Consider the following 21,020-nt stretch of genomic DNA (forward strand, 5'->3'; position numbering starts at 1 on the left):
TAAGTAGGAGATTTTGGGCCTCAAAAGAAAAAAATGTTTGGAAACATGGGTTGTCTGATGCAAATTAGCCTACACTATGCTTCAATTGCTTCTGAAATGCCACTGTCCATCTGTAATTATCTTCTTTTAAGAGCTTCTTTTAAGTAATTGGAGCTTGTTCAATCTACTGATGTGAACATGCTCCCACATAAATATATGAACAAACAGCAAGATCCACAACCTTACAGTTAGACCTCCAGATGGGGATTTATTTCTGTTTGGATGATTTTAGACCCTCTCGATTGTTAGCTTTTTATCTGATCTTTTCCTGCCACAGCAATCTTATGTGTTAATCTGTGTCAGATCAATTGCTTTGATAAGGAATGGAAAGCCAGCAGTGGTAAGGAGACTAGGTTTCCCGTGCATTGAACCAGAATGGATTCTTGGGATCTACCTGAAATTTTCCTACCATGTTCCAGTTTTATTGTGTTAGGAAGCATTAGTACTCTCTTCTACAGAATCTAATAAATAGAACTTACGTGTTTTGCATCACTTAAATGGAGTTAATCTTGACAGAAATAAATCCGCATTTTCGTTTTGTTTTCATAACTAGTAGTTTTTTCTTGTTTTTTTTTTTACGTAAGCATGTCCTAATGAGTTAAACATATTTTAAATATATTTGATGGTGTCTAGGTTTTCCAGAAGGAGCTGGGAAAAAGAACAAGCAGTGTTCAGGCTCTGAAGCGCTCTGCAAGGGAGCTGATAGAAGGCAGTCGTGATGACTCTTCCTGGGTCAAAGTCCAAATGCAGGAGCTAAGCACTCGCTGGGAGACAGTTTGTGCCCTGTCAGTGTCCAAGCAAACACGACTGGAGCAGGCCCTTCGGCAGGTAGAGGAATAATAATGTTACTACATGTACTCTATGAGAAGCAGTGAAAAAAATATCTGGCAGTTTAGTTGCCAAAAATTTAATTTCATTTTCACTTGATGTCATTCATTTGAAAATACTCATGCTAATACATGCTAATGCATTGCTTACCTTCTCTATCCTTTTAGGACAGCACATAAATAGTGCCTCTTAGCATTTATTATTCCTGTTATTATTAGTCTCTGCTACAAACGCAAAACAAATGTTTCGAAGACCTTACCATCTAAGGAAATCACTGAAGTTACAGTCAAATATGAAGGATGATAAAGAACTGTGCCCCATTCACAAGAAGCAGGAGGTTACAATCATAATTATGCTTTTTGTGCCTTGTTGTAGAGAAGTAAATTTGTGTATTGAAGAATTCTTTACATTGGCACAATTGCAATGAACGATGAGGTACTTCAGAGGAAAAATGTAGTTGTGCTGAGTGCAGTCATGACCTAGAACAGTCTATGTATGTCAGCATTATCTGGTTCCAATCCAGATAAATAGGTGTATCTGTATTGTTTCCAAACCTGAGACAACATGGATGTACAGCTCTCTGAAGATATACTGGCTTGGACTGATGCTAGGATGGGGCTTCTGCAGTAGCAATGTATCTACTATGTACAGTATTCCTGCTCTGCTTTGCTCAGCAGACACAATCCTGAACTTACCTCAAACACTAATTGTGTCTGAATATTGATGTACCCAAAGGTGAATCTTTCTTGTTTTCTCTAAACACAAAAGAGTCACTCTCCAACAGGCTGTCAATTCATTTTGCTTAACTGGTGCTTTGGACTGTGCAGACGATAGTTCTCATCTCTCCAGCTGGTCCCTGAAAGCACCTCCCATGTAATTTGTCAGTGTAAAAAGGCATGACATTCTCAACTGAGCTGCAAATGCACTATAAATCAGATGCCTAAAAGCATGAACAGCTTTTAGGCTTCCTATAATTTTTTGGGAAGCATAAGCTGTTTTTACAGTTATGAAAATGTAGTGCTGTGTATCATTGACTTTTTAATGGAAAGATAATGTGCCGGTACTGCTGGATGATTAATGATTCCAAATGTGGGCTCAGTCTCCCTGTGTAAGCTGCAGTGTGTCTGTCAGGTCATCTCATGTGTGACCATGACTTCGTGTACCTTAACAGGCAGAAGAATTCCACTCAGTTGTCCATGTCCTGTTGGAATGGCTGGCAGAGGCAGAGCAGACTCTTCGTTTCCACGGCATCCTTCCAGACGATGAAGAGGCCTTGCGAACACTGATAGAGCAGCACAGGGTAAGCAAGAAAATGAATAGGATCCTCTTCATTCTAATTGTTCTGATAGGTGGAGAGTCTATCTCAATCCAGCATCCAGCTGGGGCAATTCTTTCTGTAGAGAAGCTAAAAATTTAATGAAGTTAAGAGTTTGATGTCCAGACTGTCGTTGGGCTGTTGTTTGAGTCATCTTGACTTATCAAAGAAAAAACGGGCCTTTAGAAAGTTGCTGTAAACATTTAGAGACAGATGCAAGCCCCTCTGTGGAATATACCATGCCAGTAATTACCACACAGACCGCTACAGTAGCATAACTGTGTCTGTCTCCGTAGCACCATTGACATAAATGGCATAAACTCTTCTTGCAAGGCCATTTGTAAATGTCAGCAGAATGAGATTATCATCCATGAACCTTTTGTCATGGTGAAACAGCATGCTGTCGTGCTTCACATGCATTGGCTACTGTCATATTGCAGTGGCATAGCTACTGCAGGTAGTAAATTACTGTGCAGTAATGAAATGAGAAATTGGCAAGTAAGGATCATAAAGGTGAAATTTTCACTCTCTAAATAGAAGGCCACAAATGTACACAAAATAATATCAGGGGTAATACTCAGCCCACACAAAATAATACCAGAGGTGTAGTGCCCTCAGTGTTATAGAACAAATTGTAAGTTCTGGATATGTTCATCATTGCTCTGAAGAAAGTTAAAGCAAAATTTATGAAATGGAGATTGGAAAAGCATCCTATTTAAATTGAGTTTGCTAATACTATTATGCAGAGGAGTACATGCAAGATAGGGCTATTAAATGGCTCTAAACTGAGGGATTTTCAATGTCCTTAAAATGCAATGTTTTGAAACAGTTTTCAATTTTAATTTAGGGCCCTAGGAACTGAGTGCATGCATCAAATGTGTATATTATCAGTGAGTGCTGATACAGCAACCTCACAGTGTGTTGACTAATGTGGGCAGCAGCCACCTAATGTCTTTGTTCAATGAAATGTCTTTTAGCTGCTGTTTCTCCACATGTACTTCACCAGTTCCCTTTCATTTGATTTTTTTAATCTTCTGACTACACAGAAGAGAACTGGGTGAAATCTTAGGTCCACTGAAATAATTAGAAAATAGAATTTTAAATGTCTTCCTCCACACTGTAGATGGATTAGCAAAATATTTCTGTACTAAGTTCAAGATTTGTGCTGCCAAAGCTGAAGCATAACTTGGAATCTCAAAGCAGTTCGTCTCTGAGAAAGCCTGTCCAGCTGGGAAGGATGATAGCTAACTGAACACAACCAATCTCGGTGTTAGATGTGGCCATACTGTACTTAAATTTTTTTAGTTGGCTTTAGGAGGTGCTCTCCCAACCACATTTTTCTCTTAAAGGGCAAACAATAGAAATAGAGGAATTGTCAAGCTAAAAAAGATTATGGCACTACAGTTTTACCACTCACACAATCCTTCTCACATAGGTCATCTTTCCTTTTAAGCTTATAACATTAGCTTTCAGAAAGACAAAAAGAAAATAAGGGAATAAGTAATATATATTACTTTTAAATACCATGTATGCATTATAATGCTGCATACTAGACTAAAAATGTATGACTGAAATTATTACATAAATATGAAATGTATCATCCTTTTGCCACTATTTTTGTAAAATAATTTTATTGCATTTGTATTCAGCTGCATGTAAAAATGTTTTCTTCAGACAGTATTTTCTCCAAATGCTCCATCTTTATGCCCATTTCTGATTTTTCTCTTGAATACTGCACATGATTTAGTGAGTTCTGCTGTCTGAGTCAGAGAGATATTTGTCACTTGTTTGCCTCACTGGGGACTGAGAGATGTAGTGGGTTAATGCACTACATTGCTCAATGAAAGCATCCCATTTCCTCTTTTGTAAATGAGTCTGTCACTGCTTTGCCCCAGAGTTCAATACAATTAGTGGGAGTTTAATACACTGTGGGTTGTGCGTCATAGATTTAATTCTTGAAATACTCTAGTACAGCTAAGCAGGGGAACACAATGGGGGTTTTTTGCCCATTTTCCACCTGTCTCTGTTTTGTTTTGGTAATCTCTCATTATAATCCAATTCAGCTTTTCCAAAACCACATTGAACTGAAATATTGCAAGGATGCATGCGTTTTTGTGAGAGAAGGTTGGTATTACGATTTGGGTCGTAAACTCTGGCAATAATTAAAGCTTAAATCAAAATTAATTTGCAACAAATACATTTAAATATAGAGCCTTCATACTCCAGGATTCCAGAACAATGTAGAAGAGATTATGTCTGTTACATTTTATTTCATAATAACTTTATACTTAACTTTGTAAAGACACAGGATAATGTCATTATGAGTTGTTGAAGAACCTATTTTTACAATGTTTTGGTGATTTTGAATTGACTAGGATCTGACTTGGCTCATCTTTAATTTAATCTTTAATCCAAAATAAATGGATTTATGGCCAGAGAAAGGAAGAGTTAAGATTTCAGAGGCATAGTTCTATTTTATAGCCTAATTAAAGATGTTAAAGTATAAAAAAATTTCCACTAAACACTGAGAGATATTAGCAGTTCCAGTTAAGGATGCTCACAGAGGCACACAGAGTTGCATAATATTTCAGCAGAAAAGTAAAACCATTGAAATAGTAATGATTAACCAAAAATTAAAGGGAAAGGGGAAAAAAAATAAAATAAATGCAAGCTATAGAAAGGATGGGAAAAGTCCTTCTTTCAGTTGCTTTTTCTTACTGTTGTTTCTCCCCCACATCCATTTCTGGTGCTGCTATCATAGGAATACCAATAACTATGAGCTTGGATGCCTAAAGCTGTAAACATCCTTTTGCTTTTACGAGATTTTTCCCACATGCTGTGCCTCTCCCCCTCAGCTGCTGAGTCGTCACATTTGTGTTAGTTTAGTATAGCTGCTCCTGAACTCTGTCATCTTGTCTGAGCATGCAATTATAGTTGGACATTTCCAGCCTCTGGTAGGAGCTTGATAGTTTATTATGAAGAATTACTGTAACTGACAATCCAAGTCATTGAAATGTTGCCCATAGTGATTCTAACCACCATATATCTGGTTTGCAGCATTTCTGAATGCTGTGATTTTCCTTTTTTTTAAATAAGGGCATGCATCTTTAGATTTAGATTTAGAGCATGGTGAGCTTCTAAGGAGAGGCAAGCTGGGATAAGGTGTTAGAACTTTGTTAAGTCTTTTATGTGGAGCAGACTTTTTAAACAGTTTAAGCTTTTCTCCTACAAGTGAAGTTTTCCTCTTGCAAGTTGAATCTGCTTGAGCTGTCAAGAGGCTCATGGCCTTCCAGATTATGCACTCAGATTTCTCTTGCAAATTGTCAGCATCTAATTAAAATTATATTTTATATATAATATTATTCTATTATATAACCTCTGTTTTAGGAATTTATGAAGAAACTGGAAGAGAAAAAGGCAGAACTGAATAAAGCAACAGATATGGGAGAAGCTATTCTGGCTATCTGCCACCCAGACTCCATCACCACCATTAAGCACTGGATTACAATCATCAGAGCCAGGTTTGAAGAGGTCAGTGTATGTTGAACCATCGTCATTGCAGCAGTCCATCTTCAATTAGAACATAGCTGACAACTAACATGGTAGTTACACTGTGAGGAAATGATCCAGCTGTTGAGAACTAAACATTTAAAATACCCATGGTGATGGATGTGAATACAGTGCTTCCTTAGGCTTTCTTTCAAAACGTACAGGGCTTTAAGAGCTAAAGCAGATGGTCAAGCTTTTGTTTGTATGTATTAAAGGAAATACTGTCTGACACTTCCCAAATGAGGAAAACCAATAGTTTCTAGGGTGAACTTGAAAAGTTACAAAGGAAATAAAATAAGAGGGCAAATGTGAGGGATTTTCTGATTACTTTAGAGAGGATTTCAGTCCAACATCTTCTTAATCTGGGCGATACCTAAATGATTTAAGTGGCTACAGGTAGGTTGTACCCTCAGCTGTTAAGGTGATATTTTCTGTTTTATATTAAGCTTAAAGAAAAAAAAAAAAAATGCTAGTGATAGCAAAATATGGCTTCAGGAGTGCTCAGGAAGAAAACTCACACCAAATCCTGTGCGATTCACTAACACACACATATAGTTAAAATTCTTAATATGTTGCCTGAATGTGCTAGTTACTGTGTTTAGCAGCGCCTAATCCTGAATATCTGTGGAAGAAATGTGTTGGACTAGACATTCTAGTTACTTAGCTACTATTAGTGATCAGCCTCTGCGTGTAACAGCTTTGGTATTCAAACATCAGTAGACCTAAGAAGTAGCTCTGGGTTTACAGTTAGCAGAACAATTTTAAATACATTGTGAAGAGTTTCAGATGTGCACATACTCACGTACTGGTTCCTTTGTCAAGGTCTTAGCATGGGCTAAACAGCATCAACAGAGACTGGCAGGAGCTCTGGCTGGACTTATTGCTAACCAGGAGCTGCTGGAAGCCTTGCTGTCCTGGTTGCAGTGGGCAGAGACGACACTAACTGAGAAAGATAAAGAGGTTATCCCCCAGGAGATTGAGGAAGTTAAAGCGCTTATAGCTGAACATCAGGTAAGGATTGTTAAGTGGCATGTGTCACTCACACGGGGCTCACATCTCAGCTAGGCTGCCGCGCCATCAAGTGCAAATCTCCTTTGCTATTCTTTCTTATAATAATTAAATACAAGCAAGGATAATACTAGGGATACAAGAAAACCCACATGAAATGTATGATAGTGCTGCAGTGTGGCTTTACTGATTAAATATCAAAACTAGGTTTATGAAGTACCAGAGGGAGCTGCTGGTGTCGTGAATGCTCATTCACTTACCTCAGTTTACACACCAGAGCTGCCTCACTTCTGTGAACTGCAGTCTGAACAGCAGCATCTTGGAGGCAAAAGTCTGTTCTCTATCACCTCACCATATAAAGTTAATAAAGGAGTTTGACAGATTGGGTTTGAGATTTAGCCTTCTTTTAACAGCCAGGCCATAGTGATCTTAAAAGCTTATATTGCTGATTTTTCTTACCTATAAAATATTTATCAATGTCTGTATTGTGAGGCTGGCATTGTAAGTGTCTTTCTGTGTGTTTCTTTTTAACTTTGTGTTTTGCTATTGTGTATGTTTTTCATTCCTCTGGTTACTTTTGTGTATTGTTACTTAAGATCCCCTCTATCTGATTACAGACATTCATGGAAGAAATGACCAGAAAACAGCCCGATGTGGATAAAGTTACAAAGACCTATAAAAGGAAAGCACTTGAACCCTCTCCAGTACAATCTCATATTCCTGTCCTTGATAAGGGGAGAGCAGGAAGTAAGTAACAGCCTGTTTTGGGGTGTGTCTCACATACCATTTCTCTATCTATAAAGTTTTACAGATTGCTAATAATCTAATAGGTTTGATTAATTTCTGGTGAAAGAGTGTAAAATTCTCTTGGCCATCTTTCCTAATTATCTCTCTTTTTTTTATAAATTGTCATGAAATTTCTCAGAGCAGCATTTTTTACATTTTGTACTAATCTTCATGAAATAGCTATTTTTAAAGAGTGCAGCCTTTCCTGTGCCCTTAAACTTCCATTAACAAGTACATGCTGAGTCTTTGCAAATCTTCCATTATCTGAAAGTGCAGACAACTACACAGAGAGATATAGAGACAAAATGGTGCTCTTACTGTCTATAAAATTATATTAATCCAGTTAGAAGTGTATTCAGTGAAGCTGAATGGAAAGTGAATCATCAAGTGAGGAAATTGTTTTTTGTATTTTTAGAAATACTTACCCATTGTATTTTATACTTACCCATACATGGAACCTGCTTCTAAAATGAGGTTGTTTACTTTGCAACTCTGAGAGATTTACGAAGATTTAATTTCAGCTGTGCAGCTTGACTAGTGGAGCCCTCACCAGCTGCTTCTGGCTAGATAACCACCATTGGATTGTTCCCCAGCAATGGTAAAAAAAAGGAAAAAAAACCCCTGTATATTGAATCATCTTGGGATATGACATCCTTATTTGGGTCAGGAAGGAATAATTTTAGGAGGGTCAAGTGCATTTCATGTGAACATTTGTTTTGTTTGAACTGGGTAAGCCTTATGCATTTTATCATGTTTTAACAGGAAAGCGTTCCCCAACGCCGGGCATTTATCCATCAGCAGCCCAGGCACAAATTGAAACCAAGAATCCACGGGTAAACCTTTTAGTCAGCAAATGGCAGCAAGTTTGGCTTCTGGCCTTGGAAAGAAGGAGAAAACTTAACGATGCTTTGGACAGACTTGAAGAGGTCAGAAAAGCACTGTACAGAATATACATAATTTTGCATAATTCTCTTTACCCTAGATTAAATTCCAATACTGTGAACAACTTCCATATTTATTGCATTATATTGTATGACACAGCCAGCTGAAAATACTGTGATACACATGCTTTAATGTGCTTTAAAAGCTGTCATTGTCATTTTAAATGAGGAGAGTTGAGATATTTAAAATGCTTGCGTAGGTCCTCAAAGAATCAATTATTCAACAAAATGCAGACGGTATCTATTGCATTGATGTTCTAGATTGATAGAGTTCGGCTGAAAAAAAAGTTCTTTCTGTTTTTTATTAAGCTGAGAGAATTTGCCAATTTTGATTTTGATATTTGGAGGAAAAAATACATGCGCTGGATGAACCATAAGAAGTCTCGCGTGATGGATTTCTTTAGGAGGATTGATAAAGATCAGGATGGAAAGATTACAAGACAGGAATTTATCGATGGAATTCTTTCTTCAAGTAAGTTTTAAAATTAACGTACTGTTGAACTTGGAACAAACATTCATGAAGTCTTACTGTCTAGATAGTGTGACTTATGCATTTTATTGTGTTAGGAGGTCACAGATTTCCTTTTTGAATTTATTAATTATTATTATAACTATTTTATTTGAAAATATTTCTAGATACTAGAAACTCTTTCTAGTTGTTTTACATTGTGAATCAGGTTACAAGTCTCACATTTATATTATTGTCTAATTAGTAGTTTGCTGGTTTACTGAACTCAGATTGTCATTGCTATAAGTACTCCAGTTACTTCAACAATTACTTTTGATTGATTACTCATAATAGTAAAAAGTACCATATGTAACCTATAGATGGTTTTCAAAATCTGTTCATAGGGTCATATGATTTTAAGTAAAGAACTTACATGGAATAGTTTCAATTACAGAAGGAAACTGTAATTTTTGAAAACAATGTTTTCATGGGCCATGGCAATATTCATATAATAAGGCTTAAAATTCCAAGCAATCAAGCTAGAAAGGAATTTTCTGAGCTTTCCTGGTGGATCAGTATTTCTTAGGTAGGGTGATAATGTAAGTCTCCCACATCACATATATGATCATATTTCCTTTTAGGAACAGACTCATAACATAGAGACTTTTGTTTTGAACAGTAATGATTCATTTGGAATTGGGCTGCTTGTAGCATTGCGTTTTAGTGTGACTCAATAGAAAAATACTGTACTCTGTATATTTTCCCCCTGCTTTAGGAATTGCAGTAAAAGATCACTATATGTGAATATTGCTGTTTTGCTTGAATTGTTAAAAATTCGTGAAAAAACCTAATGCCACCAGGAGGTTAAATAGTTTACTTTTTAAACTCAGTATCAATTTATTATGAGCACCAAACACTCCTGATACAATCCCTGTTCATCACCTTGAAGTTTTCTTTGACCATTTCATTGAGAATCTGTGTGGGTTAATACTGTGCTGCTGTGAACTTGATCTAAAGAAGGACTCAATGAAACACCATGCATGGATCTGCATTAAGAAGGCTTTGTATTCCAGATTTAATCAGCACAGAAGTGCTTGCTTGACCTTTCCTCACTAACTTTTTATCTTGTTAATTTCTGGTATTTTATGCACTTTGAAGGTCAAAATTATAACATCCTCCCCTAAACATACTTTTCAGTTTATTCTGTGCCCTTGCTTTTGTTTCTGTCCTCAAGCCACGCTATGGTACTCATTTTAATCCAATATCTGGGTAACACTGGAGATTCAGATTGGGTTTTTTCACTTGTTTGAATGTCCTTATTTTTTTGATAAGCAGTATCTGTCACCAAATGCCCAATCACCTTCTAATATTTATGATAAAGCCTCCCATTGTAATGGGAATGAAAAGTGAAAAAATTTGTGGTTTTGTCTTTGTCCTGCAGAGTTCCCTACAAGCCGACTTGAAATGAGTGCTGTTGCTGACATTTTTGATAGAGATGGTGATGGATATATTGACTACTATGAATTTGTAGCAGCTCTTCATCCAAACAAGGATGCATACAAGCCTCTCACAGATGCTGACAAAATTGAAGATGAGGTACATTCTCTGCTTTCTTAGGTTGCATTCTTTTCTACTGGAGACACATTCTATAATAATTCACTTTATTTTCACTCCTATTTAATTTGAAGTTTACTAGGTACACAAATCATTAGAAATGTGATATTTAAAGTACTTATCCTGTTGTGGTTTTTTGCAGGTTACAAGGCAGGTAGCAAAATGTAAATGTGCGAAACGGTTTCAAGTGGAACAGATTGGGGATAACAAGTACAGGGTAAGTCTTTTAAGGACCTCAGTTCTTTCAGCTTTCTTCATATGACATGGTTTACACAAGGAATTAGGCTATATGAATTCACAAGAATCTTGTATGACAATTTTACATTTTCTTTAAGATTGTCTAAATTTTTTTTTTCTTGTTAGAACATATAGACTAAAAGTATGTAAAATTGCTGATGCTTGTATTTATTTTCATTTAAACTGTTGAAGCTGTTTTCAGTCATAGGAGTTTTTAAGAGTTAACTGCACACATCTATACACATGCATACATACATGCAGTATATGCTCAAAAGCTGGTCTTTCTGCCTGGATACCTTAAGTGTTTAAGTAGCTGATTTTCTATTAGTTTCATAAAAACACTGACTAGTATTTTCTTGTGTTGTTGTGTTGTACTTCAAAAATCTTTTACCAAAGTGTATTCAATCATTTTTGCATTCTTTTGTCATTTTACTGGAACACACATACTTCTGAAGCATAAGCAAAGTGTTAGATACCTGCAGAATTATTCTAGATCACGGAAAAATAAATATCACACAGTAGAAAAAGATCTACTACCCCTGGATTCAATAACCAGAACAATTTGAGGTGAAATATGCAGTATTTGGCTGAGAGAGATTAATAAGTACTTGTAGATTTTAAGAGACCACAGAAACAGCAATGGGAAAGAAACAAAGGCCTTGAATATTTTCCAATATTCAGTCTCTGGATGGCTAGCTACCTGCTCATCTTTCAAGTAGATACTTTATTTAGAATGTCTAATGTGTTAGTTTGCATGTGTTCTAGGTCATGTAGAGAATTTCCTGTAAACTAATCGTGTCTTTCTTCCATTTTTCATTTCTTATCAGTTCTTCCTGGGAAATCAGGTATAAACCAGTGGAATGTGTTATGAATTTTTTTTTCCTTTTTTTTCTCTCTCTCTTTCTTTTTTTTTTTTTTTTTAATTTTTCCTAACGCATAGTGATTTAAGCTTGCAATGGTCAGTCTTCTTGCCATCCTTTAATTTTCAGCTAATTCATTGCTGGTCAGCTGTGGTATTTCTTTAAATGCTATGGAGCATTCCTTGTCTCAGGATCCCTCATCTACAATCCCTCACCTGCTTTCTTTGGTCATTTTCCTCATTAAGGAGATTACTTTTAAAGGAACCAGATAATGGTCAGCAGCAATTCCCATAGCAAAAAATCTTGAGCATTTAAACTGCAATTGTAGAGATTACAATTATCTAATCAGTTTTATAGTTGAATCCTTCAAAATCCTATAATGTCTTTTTTCGCCTATTTGATTAAAGGCTAATCATGGCAAACAGATCACAGTGTCTTATCACTTATTTATTGCAAATTGCACAAAAAATACTTTCATCTTTGCAAAAAAAAGGTACAGTCTCTACACAATCAAGCTGACTGATTAAGAACCTACATATAGTTATTATTTTATGTACTAAGTCAATCTTTAAATACGTATTTTGGAAATAGGCAAAATTGGTGTTCCCATTTAGACTAATCCCTCTCTCATAGTGTTTTCAAGGAGCTATGGCAAGTCTCTGATGTTCTGGAGCTGTGTTTAAGAATCCTTTGTGTTAGCTGGGTCACTGGTGAGTCCTCCTCAGGAGGAAACACTACCCAGCACTTACTCCTGTGCTACACAGCTTCCTGAATTGCTAAATCCTATCTGCCCAGTAAGAATGGAAACACCTTATGCAAACCAGGTATCAGATACTGTTAGTCTTATACTTTTAAAAGGCAATAAGGGATGTAATCCATTCTGGAAAATGCTAGCATCAACAGCAGTAGCCATTTTAAATCTCAAGATGCTGAAAATGTGGGTGCACTCTTGTTTATTAGCAGAGCCTGTTGAACTATAGAAGAAAGCATAGAGCAGTGGATAATCTTGCCATGTGCCTCAAGCAATATGTCTAAGTAATTGTTTAAAATATTTTCCACATATAGAACAAGTCTCTTTTTGAAAGAGCTGTTTGAAATTATGTTAATCCTCTCATCTGTCATCTGTACTCTCAGACCTGGGAAACATAGAGCATTTCTTGAGAAACTCTTAGTGACGCAGAAGGGCACCTACAGGCTATTGTCAAAAACAGGCCTTTTGTAGCTTAAACTCCTTTATGTTTTTACCTCTGGTTATTTGAAATAATGTTAAATAGTGTTTAAAGAAAGTTGGTATCCAGGCTATTTTAGGAAGAAATCAACTGAGTTACCATAAGAAATGCAGCAATAGATAGATAGATACTATTGTGTTACTGTGTTACTTGCCAGCCCCACTTTCTGAATCAACCTCAGCTAGGTGAGCAGTTTCCCAAGCACACTGTATTCGACCCTTGGTGTAGTTGCCTGATGGGGTCTAACTGACTAATTAGGCTGTGATGGAGAAAAAAAATAAAGAAAAGAAGAAAGATGCTATCTTCAGAATCACTAGAAAAAAATTTGTTAGGAACAAGCCAATGAAAATAAACAGTATTAATTTGGATGTGTTTTTCTTAAAAAAAAATTTGATCTACATACATAAAATGGTTCTTTGTTTGGCACATATTGAATGCATTATTATAAAACTCTTAGAAATAATGCTCATGTGAATGTTCTTGCTTATAACAAATACAATTTATTATTGAATTAAGAAGCAAGCTTTGCTTTTATTTGGTTCCTAAAAGTAATATTCCTTTAAACTTATTCTCTCTTCTTGGCTTGAATAGTACCAAACAACTAAAGTCATCTAACAAGTAGGGATCACGTTTGTTGTGTGGTTTGTTCAGTCCCCTCACTGGAGCAAGCAGGTACAGCTGAATTATGGCCAGCCTTCTCCAGGGTTCAGAGATTGTCCCAAAGAGGGGCATTCAACTCCCATTGGTTTTACTGAGTGCTCTGCATGCTTGTGTGAGGTTGCACTGCACTTGGCCTGGTGATCTGGTATCAAAATATTTTAGGAGTGCTGGCTCAAAAGTACTGAATTCTTCTGGTTAGTTTTCTTAAGATAGTAAGATCCACATTTTGGTCATGCTTTCTTTGATCTAAATTTGAGTGAAGGTACTGCGTACAAGTTTTGTTACACAGGTTTCAAGAGCAAAATGTGCATTAGGCCTGGCCATCAGCCCAAAGGAAGAATGGACTCATTCAAGAACTTAGTATGAAACAGATTGTTTTGTATCCCTGAATTGTGAAGAACCTTGATGTGTAGACAGAGGAATGACAAACATAATGATAGTTATTAATCATTCATTGCTTCTTTAATGTTCCATTCCCCACATGCACCTTGCTGTAGGTAAGCAGTATAAGTACTGTAGGGCTATGCTTGAAAATATTCCCATAGATGAATCATTTGATAGAACTGTGCAACCACTCATAACACCTTGAATTTCCAGATTATACTGATTGTTTGAAGTGATGCTGCCTTCCTTTCAGCTGACAACATTAAAAATCAAGACTGTTGCAGAAGTGTTTGCTTAAGATTTCACCAGTGAAATAATGCAAATAGGTCTTCATTAATTTGCACAAAAGCAGACTGTAACCAATTAAATAATGTACTACTAATTTTGCTTCTTTTATGACCTCAGACATTTGAGAATCGAGCATAAAATTAAACCTGAGTTTCTTTCTTACAATCCTGCCATCTTCTTTTGATTAATGCAGTGCCATCTGATTTGAAATCTTAACAGCTTTAATAATCTGCGTAAACAAATTGATTTATTTTAGCATTTACTAATAATTAAATATAAAAATCAACTTTTTTAAAAGTCTGATTTTTTTTAATCTATCAGTGTTGAACTGCATCTGAATGCCTGAGAACCTCAGACTGTTGTTTGATTTTTATTGCAGTTTGGTGACTCTCAACAACTGCGCCTTGTTCGTATCCTAAGAAGTACGGTCATGGTCCGTGTTGGAGGTGGCTGGATGGCACTTGATGAGTTCTTAGTGAAAAATGATCCTTGCCGTGGTATGTAACAGAGCTGTTAAAGACTTGCAGCATATTATTTGGATGCAGTCACCATTCACTGTCTCAAGATGGAGATTGAGTTGTACAAAATGCCAGTTGTTGTAAACATCATCTCACTAAATGTCACATTTTTGTGAACTTTGAATCACATGGTTGAGATCCTCTTCAGTTGCACTGACGTATGTCTGGAAAAATTATGGTGTCTTCTTCTCAGTTCCTTCAGTGTTACAGTGGTGTAAGCAAGAACTGAACTTAGCCCAGATATACTCTATGGCATGTAAGTGGCTTGTATGACTTGGCAGAAATAGCACACAGAAGTGTCCAATAAAATCTTCTCAGCAGCACAGTAAGTCAAAATAAGGCAAATGAATTGATGAATAACACCACCATCACCACCACAAAAACCTCTGGCCAGTGACTGTTCCCAGTCTTTCAGTCTCTACCTTTGTAACCTTGTCTTTTCCTTGGCATCTTCCCCAGAAGCATTTGTAGAGCCCCGAGCCTTACAGAAAGCAAGTGGAAAGTGTTCTGGTCCGGAGGACATTGTGCTCCAGGGGAGCAGGGAGTGCTCTACCACTGAGCCCTCCCGGGCATTGCATCAGATGAGCTGTTTTCTTAGTACACTGTAGACTGTAGACTGAGGACTGTAATAAGGAATTCCAATAAATTAATTGGATAATATTAAAGTATTGTATCTTTCAGCATCAACCTAGGAATGAATTGTAACAGTCTACCCATCAATAGGCCTGAGAAAAATGTTTGGGGTACAACAGTACTAACCAAGTTAACACTTCAATGAAGCCAGATCTTCTGAGGCACATTTTATTTTCTACTATTCTGCACTTTTGAAGAATAGAAATAGAAAGGAACAAAAGAAGGACCCTTTTTCTTGGGTATATGTGAGCAGATGTCAACACAGTGGGTCTAAAGATTACCTGTAAGAATACTCTGTAAAATCAACATCACTGGACGTTGTGCATTTGTACCTAATCTTTGTCTGGTTGAAGTCAGTGATACAGATTCAAACTTTTCCTAAACCACTTCACCGAGCAAATTTGTTTTTCCACCAAGTGTTCCTCGTTTATTCAGATGAATCACCTTGCAAAGAACTGTTGTCATAAACAGCTTTAAAAGTACTGCACCTATTAATATAAAATCACTTTAGCTTGTATTACTTCTTTATGTCAGCAGATAAATACCGCTGCTACACAAGAATACTTGGGACTGTAGTCGAGTCTGTCCAAATGCCATTTCCTTTTTGCCTAGGAGACCTTTGAGAACCTACCTCAGAGCAATTAGGGACAGCTTTTGCTCAAGTCCTGTCTTTTGGCCTGGTGCTCCAAGTCTCTTGCATATGCAGCTGCTGTACTTGATTTCTTCTCCTGCTAACGATTTTCTTTAATGTGACCCATGTCCTGTGTCATTTTTTCTAGTTCATCATCACGGGAGTAAAATGTTACGTTCGGAATCAAACTCTTCAATTACCACTCAGCCTACTATAGGTTGGCAAACCCCTCTCTTTGTCTCCTTCTCCTCTTCTTCTCTCTCTTCATTTCCTTCCCGCTTTTTTAATATATATATATATATACTTTTAACTATATGCTTCACCCATCATACTTAGCTTAACATATTCCTACATGGGCTGGTGCTTTGCAAGCTAATTTTTTTGACACGCTTGAAGAGTGTTTCAAAAACAATTGTCATTCACACTGACACAGTTAAATGCTAACATGTCTTCCATTTATTCATGCAGAACATTCTCTCATATGTGTGTTTGTATGTGTGTTTGAGTGCTTAGCCACCAATTGCCTCATCCTAGTTTGGGTTTTATGTTCATCATTGCATGTTGCCAAACTACATAACTTCATAGTTTTGAATAAATATATTTGCTGCTTTCCTGTAATTTGTATTTAGCTGTTTCTTCTAGAAAATTCAAGCAAGTATTATTTATTATGAATAGCTGTAGAGTTAGCAAAACTGCCCATCAGGTTGTGTCTATGTATTAATAGTTGATTGATTAACAATGATTTAGCACATTGAGCATTCCATTATCACGCTGACTTCCTTTGACAGTGGTTCATTCCTGCTGGCATAAAGTATTAGAATAAGTGAGTCCTGCACATAACTCTCCTGTGTCCAAAATAAATGCATTACATAGTAATGCATTTTATTTATTGTTAAAATGTGTTGGAGTTGGCATGGCAAAAAGGGCAATAAACACCTTGTGATAGCTTTCATATCTGAGTCATTGAACATCTCTCTTTGCAGCTAAAGGGAGGACAAACGTGGAGCTGCGTGAAAAATTCATTTTGGCAGATGGTGCCAGTCAGAGCATGGCAGCTTTCCGACCAAGGGGCCGTAGATCACGACCCTCGTCAAGAGGTGCTTCTCCCAACAGATCTACTTCTCTGTCCAGTCAAGCTGGCCAGGCAGCTGCCCCACAAGCTGTTACTACAAGCACACCGAAGGTAAGGAGAAACGTACAAAACTGCACGGGTTAACAAATGGGATATAGATTGAATTTTTGGGTTTTTCCGCGCTCCAGTAATATTGGTGCTTTCTCTAGCTGATGGAGAAAAAGGTTGTCCGTTTAATTTCATAGTCTGGGGTGGATCTGAGAAGTGTTTTCAATGTGTTTTCTCTACTGTTTGTTTGCAACATGGCAGTGGAAGAATTTCTGCATTTGTGGTGCCACATGAACTAACTGGCAGTTTGGGAACTGTTCTAAAAGATCAAAAAACCTCTTCATTTCACTTGAAAAATAAATTCTGCCATCTCTTCATTTTAGAACATTTGTCATTAACTCTTTCTGCTTAGATTTTATTTCTACTGAGATTTTGAAGGCACAGGTATCCTTCTCCATGACGTTGTTTTCCTCTGCTGTCCTTCATATTTTGATTTACCATTGTTTCATACAGACAACACATCATTTAACACGCAACTATGGTAAACCATGGTTGACAAACAGCAAAACATCAACTCCTTCTAAGCCACCAGAATCCACAGACTGTCAAGGGTCATCTGCAGAGGTACAGTAAGGACAGAAATTCTAGTCTAACGACTTCCCTCACTAAAACTGTCACTTCACTAACAGCCACTAGAGTTTCAGTGCTTCTGAGCTGCAACATCCTGTGTATATTAATGCATTATCCATTGTCTTTATTTTCGACCTTTGTCAAATTATTTCTTACTTTTTTTTCCCCTCAATGTTCTATTTTTCATGTTTTTCAATTTTAGGAAAATACAGCCTCAATGAGCTAATTTTTAAAGGTGAAATGGTTAATAAATCATAAAAGTATGGAACAAATGGGTTGAGTAAATGTGGAAAGGTACTTCAAAAATAATAAAACATTCAATACACTTTGCAGGTTTCTTTCATAAAATTGTTTACTTTGAATTCATTAAGTAGTACAATGTTTCTGAACTGCAGGCACAAGATTAATAAATCATGATCTCTAGTGCAAAACCACTAAATGAAGAAATACTCAGACACTGTGAAGAAGATGGCACAAAAGTCTGGCAGTGATACATAAATCTTTACAACAACTGACAGTTTTGTTTAGGGGGGTAGTGACCAATCATTGCTCTAATAGGATAGCTATTTGATGACTTAACAGGAAACTAGGATGGCTTCCATGGAAATTGCTAATACAGCAATTAAGATTGTGCTGGCAATTAGGCTGTATGACCAAAATTTGAAGAGGCTTGGAGCCAAAGTGTTTGCTCTAATGTAATTACAGTCAGTGAAAATATTGCAGCTGGATCAGGCTGCACACTGATGTGTCATTTGTGGGAGTTACTCTCGCCCTGGCTTGGATGGAGTGCTTGGAGAGAAGCTTGTGCTACCACCCCCTCTGTTGTATCTGCTTTCCACAAATCTGCATTTTGATGCTTATTGCTGTTCATGTGACATCTTCTGGTGTGAAGTTTCCATAACCTCAGCATGGCTTTGCTCAAATATGCTCAACAAATTTCTTTCTCTCTCCTGTGCGTGTCATTGTGCACACTGCAGTTGTGTCTGTGAGTACAGCACTGGAAGCACACAGGGCTGTGGCTTAAAATCATTAACAGCACAGAGTTTAGTCAGTTGTCAGTTTCTAATATATTCCTGTATTTTCTTTCATCTCTTAGCTGGTAACTGCAGTGAAAGATTAATTGATGGTGCATTAAAGGGTTTATATACATGGAAAAGTGTTATTTTCATTGAATTACAATGACAGGAAAGCAGCTGACCTGATCTCATGTGGGGGCACTGTATTTCTTATCTGCTCTTCCAACTGCCAGTAGTTTCAGTGAGTTTTCTTTTATGTAAACCAGTGTGGTTTAAGATTATAAATTGAATGGTTAGGGTGGGGTAGGTTCAGTGAATTTCTAAGGCGTTCTGAAGCATTTACTGCCCAAGAGAGAGGTTATTCATTTTATATGTAAACTGCATTTGGGCTTAGAGCAAAACTGAAGAACAGGCTAGTTTTATTTTTTGCACTGGTGAGTCTATCCCAATGCCTTGTCCAGAATGCAGCAGCTTCAGTGGAGGTAACAGTGTTCCCCTTTTCCTTACCCTCCCAAGCAGTGCCTGTATAGCAGAGATTCCCAGAGCATGGCTAGCTGTATGCCAAGCACTGTACTTGGCTTTAATGAGAATTAAATATTGTGACCTGCCCTGTCAGAGCCAGCAGATTGCTCTGTAGCATCTCAGCACTCTCTTGTTCAGAAGTTCCAGAAGTGGTCTGAACTGGTAGCTGCCAGACAAGATCCTGCCAGGCCTCTGCTCTGTTCTTAGCTCAAGGCACCTTCCAACGCACTTCTCTGGATCTTGGTTTTCAGTATTTAATTCTACCTACAATTGCATGGGGATCAAAGGCACAGAATGCAGGATCCTGGGATCCAGCCACTCCACAAACTGCATTCATTGCTGCACTGTTCGTTCTTATTTTTGAATATTTATGTAGCATTTTTGTGTTAATTTAATTACTGTGAATACGGTAGTTTTTCTTCTTATTTGCATACACCTCTTATTTAGTGAATGATATTAATTTTGAGATCTAATGATTCAGTTTTTGTGGCTGTGAAAGAAATTTTCTTATTTGGGGCAGATTGTAAATCAAGACTCATTTCAGAAATTAGAAAGCAGGCAGGGCAAGAATATGTAGTAGAGACACTGTAAGGCAGTATATTGACAACTGGAACTTTTAAAATTAGTCCTATGCCCTTTTTTTCCTGTTTTTTCTTGTTTTGGCTTGGTTTTTTTTCCTCCTAGCAAAAGGTTTCTGAAATTTGGTAGCCTTGTTTCAATTTTAAAAATACTTTCATCACCTATAACTACAGCCAGAATGGTGGAAAGTCAAGCTATGCAGACATGAAATCTCAATATGTACCATCAACCAATCTTACCTGCTTGACTAATTATAAAAATGTAGCTTTTTTCTTTCTTCCTATGCATTGAAATTCACACAAAGATGCTAAAATGCTACACAGAGTGGTAAAATGATTTTTTGTTCTTGTTATTGTTTTACATTTGGACTACTTCAAATGCAAACCTGCTAAAGGAACATTCTAAAACTCACATTATGAATAGTGCCCATAGAGGCTCAAACCAGTATTTCAGATTCACAGTGAATGTTGTTATTACGATCATATTCTAACCTATGTAATCCCTAATTCCAGTCCTTATCTTCAGTTTTAAAATATGTTTTTGTTGTGTTTTGGTTTGCATAGGGAACACCAATTCAAGGAAGTAAACTCAGGCTGCCAGGGTATCTATCAGGGAAGGGTTTCCACTCAGGAGAAGACAGTGGCATTTTGTCAACAGCGGCTACCAGAGTCAGAGCTCAGTTTGCAGGTGAGTGTCTTCAGAGATTGATCCAGCAATTGCTTTGTTTTCCACCTGAATACTTAAGGTCATTTTAGGGTTCAGGGGAGATGTCAGAAGAGTGGGAAGAAGTAAAAGTTGTACTGTCTACCCATTGCTGAGGGTGCACGTATTCAGGCCCTCCATTCACGTGTTCAGCTCTGGATGTGCAAATTCAGGGCTGCAATCCTCTTGACAGTGGTACCTCCAATGTATCTGCCCAAGGAACTAGGGAAGAAGCATTTACTCAAAGGATCCAGTCTTTACAGTATTCAAGTTACTCTCAATTGTGATGGAGCAAAGGAGTCACTTAGTCATGACTGTCCATTTCTTTTGGAAGAACTGCAGGGAGCAGCTGTAGATTACTTTATTAATGGAATATCTCACAGAGATTTTTAAAGCAGTATGTGAAAATAGAAAGCAGTGAAGCTGTGCTTTTCAACACAGTATTCTTCATAAATACAGGGAACCAGATTTGTGAAGATCAAA

At 37.1% G+C, this 21,020-nt stretch overlaps 1 protein-coding gene across 15 annotated transcripts in view; it reads left to right on the forward strand.

The window, feature by feature from the left end:
- Nucleotides 1-21,020, forward strand: part of DST (dystonin) — a 295,125-nt gene that overhangs the window by 272,385 nt on the left and 1,720 nt on the right. For 10 of the 15 annotated variants that reach the window (XM_033054020.1, XM_033054006.1, XM_033054009.1 and 7 more), the window contains 15 exons: nucleotides 673-867; nucleotides 2,039-2,167; nucleotides 5,570-5,713; nucleotides 6,554-6,742; nucleotides 7,357-7,486; nucleotides 8,288-8,451; nucleotides 8,776-8,938; nucleotides 10,356-10,510; nucleotides 10,671-10,745; nucleotides 11,593-11,610; nucleotides 14,566-14,683; nucleotides 16,117-16,185; nucleotides 16,952-17,151; nucleotides 17,602-17,712; nucleotides 20,399-20,522. In XM_033054020.1, coding sequence (XP_032909911.1) covers nucleotides 673-867; nucleotides 2,039-2,167; nucleotides 5,570-5,713; nucleotides 6,554-6,742; nucleotides 7,357-7,486; nucleotides 8,288-8,451; nucleotides 8,776-8,938; nucleotides 10,356-10,510; nucleotides 10,671-10,745; nucleotides 11,593-11,610; nucleotides 14,566-14,683; nucleotides 16,117-16,185; nucleotides 16,952-17,151; nucleotides 17,602-17,712; nucleotides 20,399-20,522 — 1,984 coding nt within the window. The remainder of the gene's footprint in view (nucleotides 1-672; nucleotides 868-2,038; nucleotides 2,168-5,569; nucleotides 5,714-6,553; nucleotides 6,743-7,356; nucleotides 7,487-8,287; nucleotides 8,452-8,775; nucleotides 8,939-10,355; nucleotides 10,511-10,670; nucleotides 10,746-11,592; nucleotides 11,611-14,565; nucleotides 14,684-16,116; nucleotides 16,186-16,951; nucleotides 17,152-17,601; nucleotides 17,713-20,398; nucleotides 20,523-21,020) is intronic. The other 5 variants (XM_033054008.1, XM_033054013.2, XM_033054014.2 and 2 more) reach the window with 2 other exon arrangements.

Source organism: Catharus ustulatus, chromosome 3, assembly GCF_009819885.2.
Source record: "Catharus ustulatus isolate bCatUst1 chromosome 3, bCatUst1.pri.v2, whole genome shotgun sequence".
In the NCBI taxonomy this organism is placed as follows: domain Eukaryota; kingdom Metazoa; phylum Chordata; class Aves; order Passeriformes; family Turdidae; genus Catharus; species Catharus ustulatus.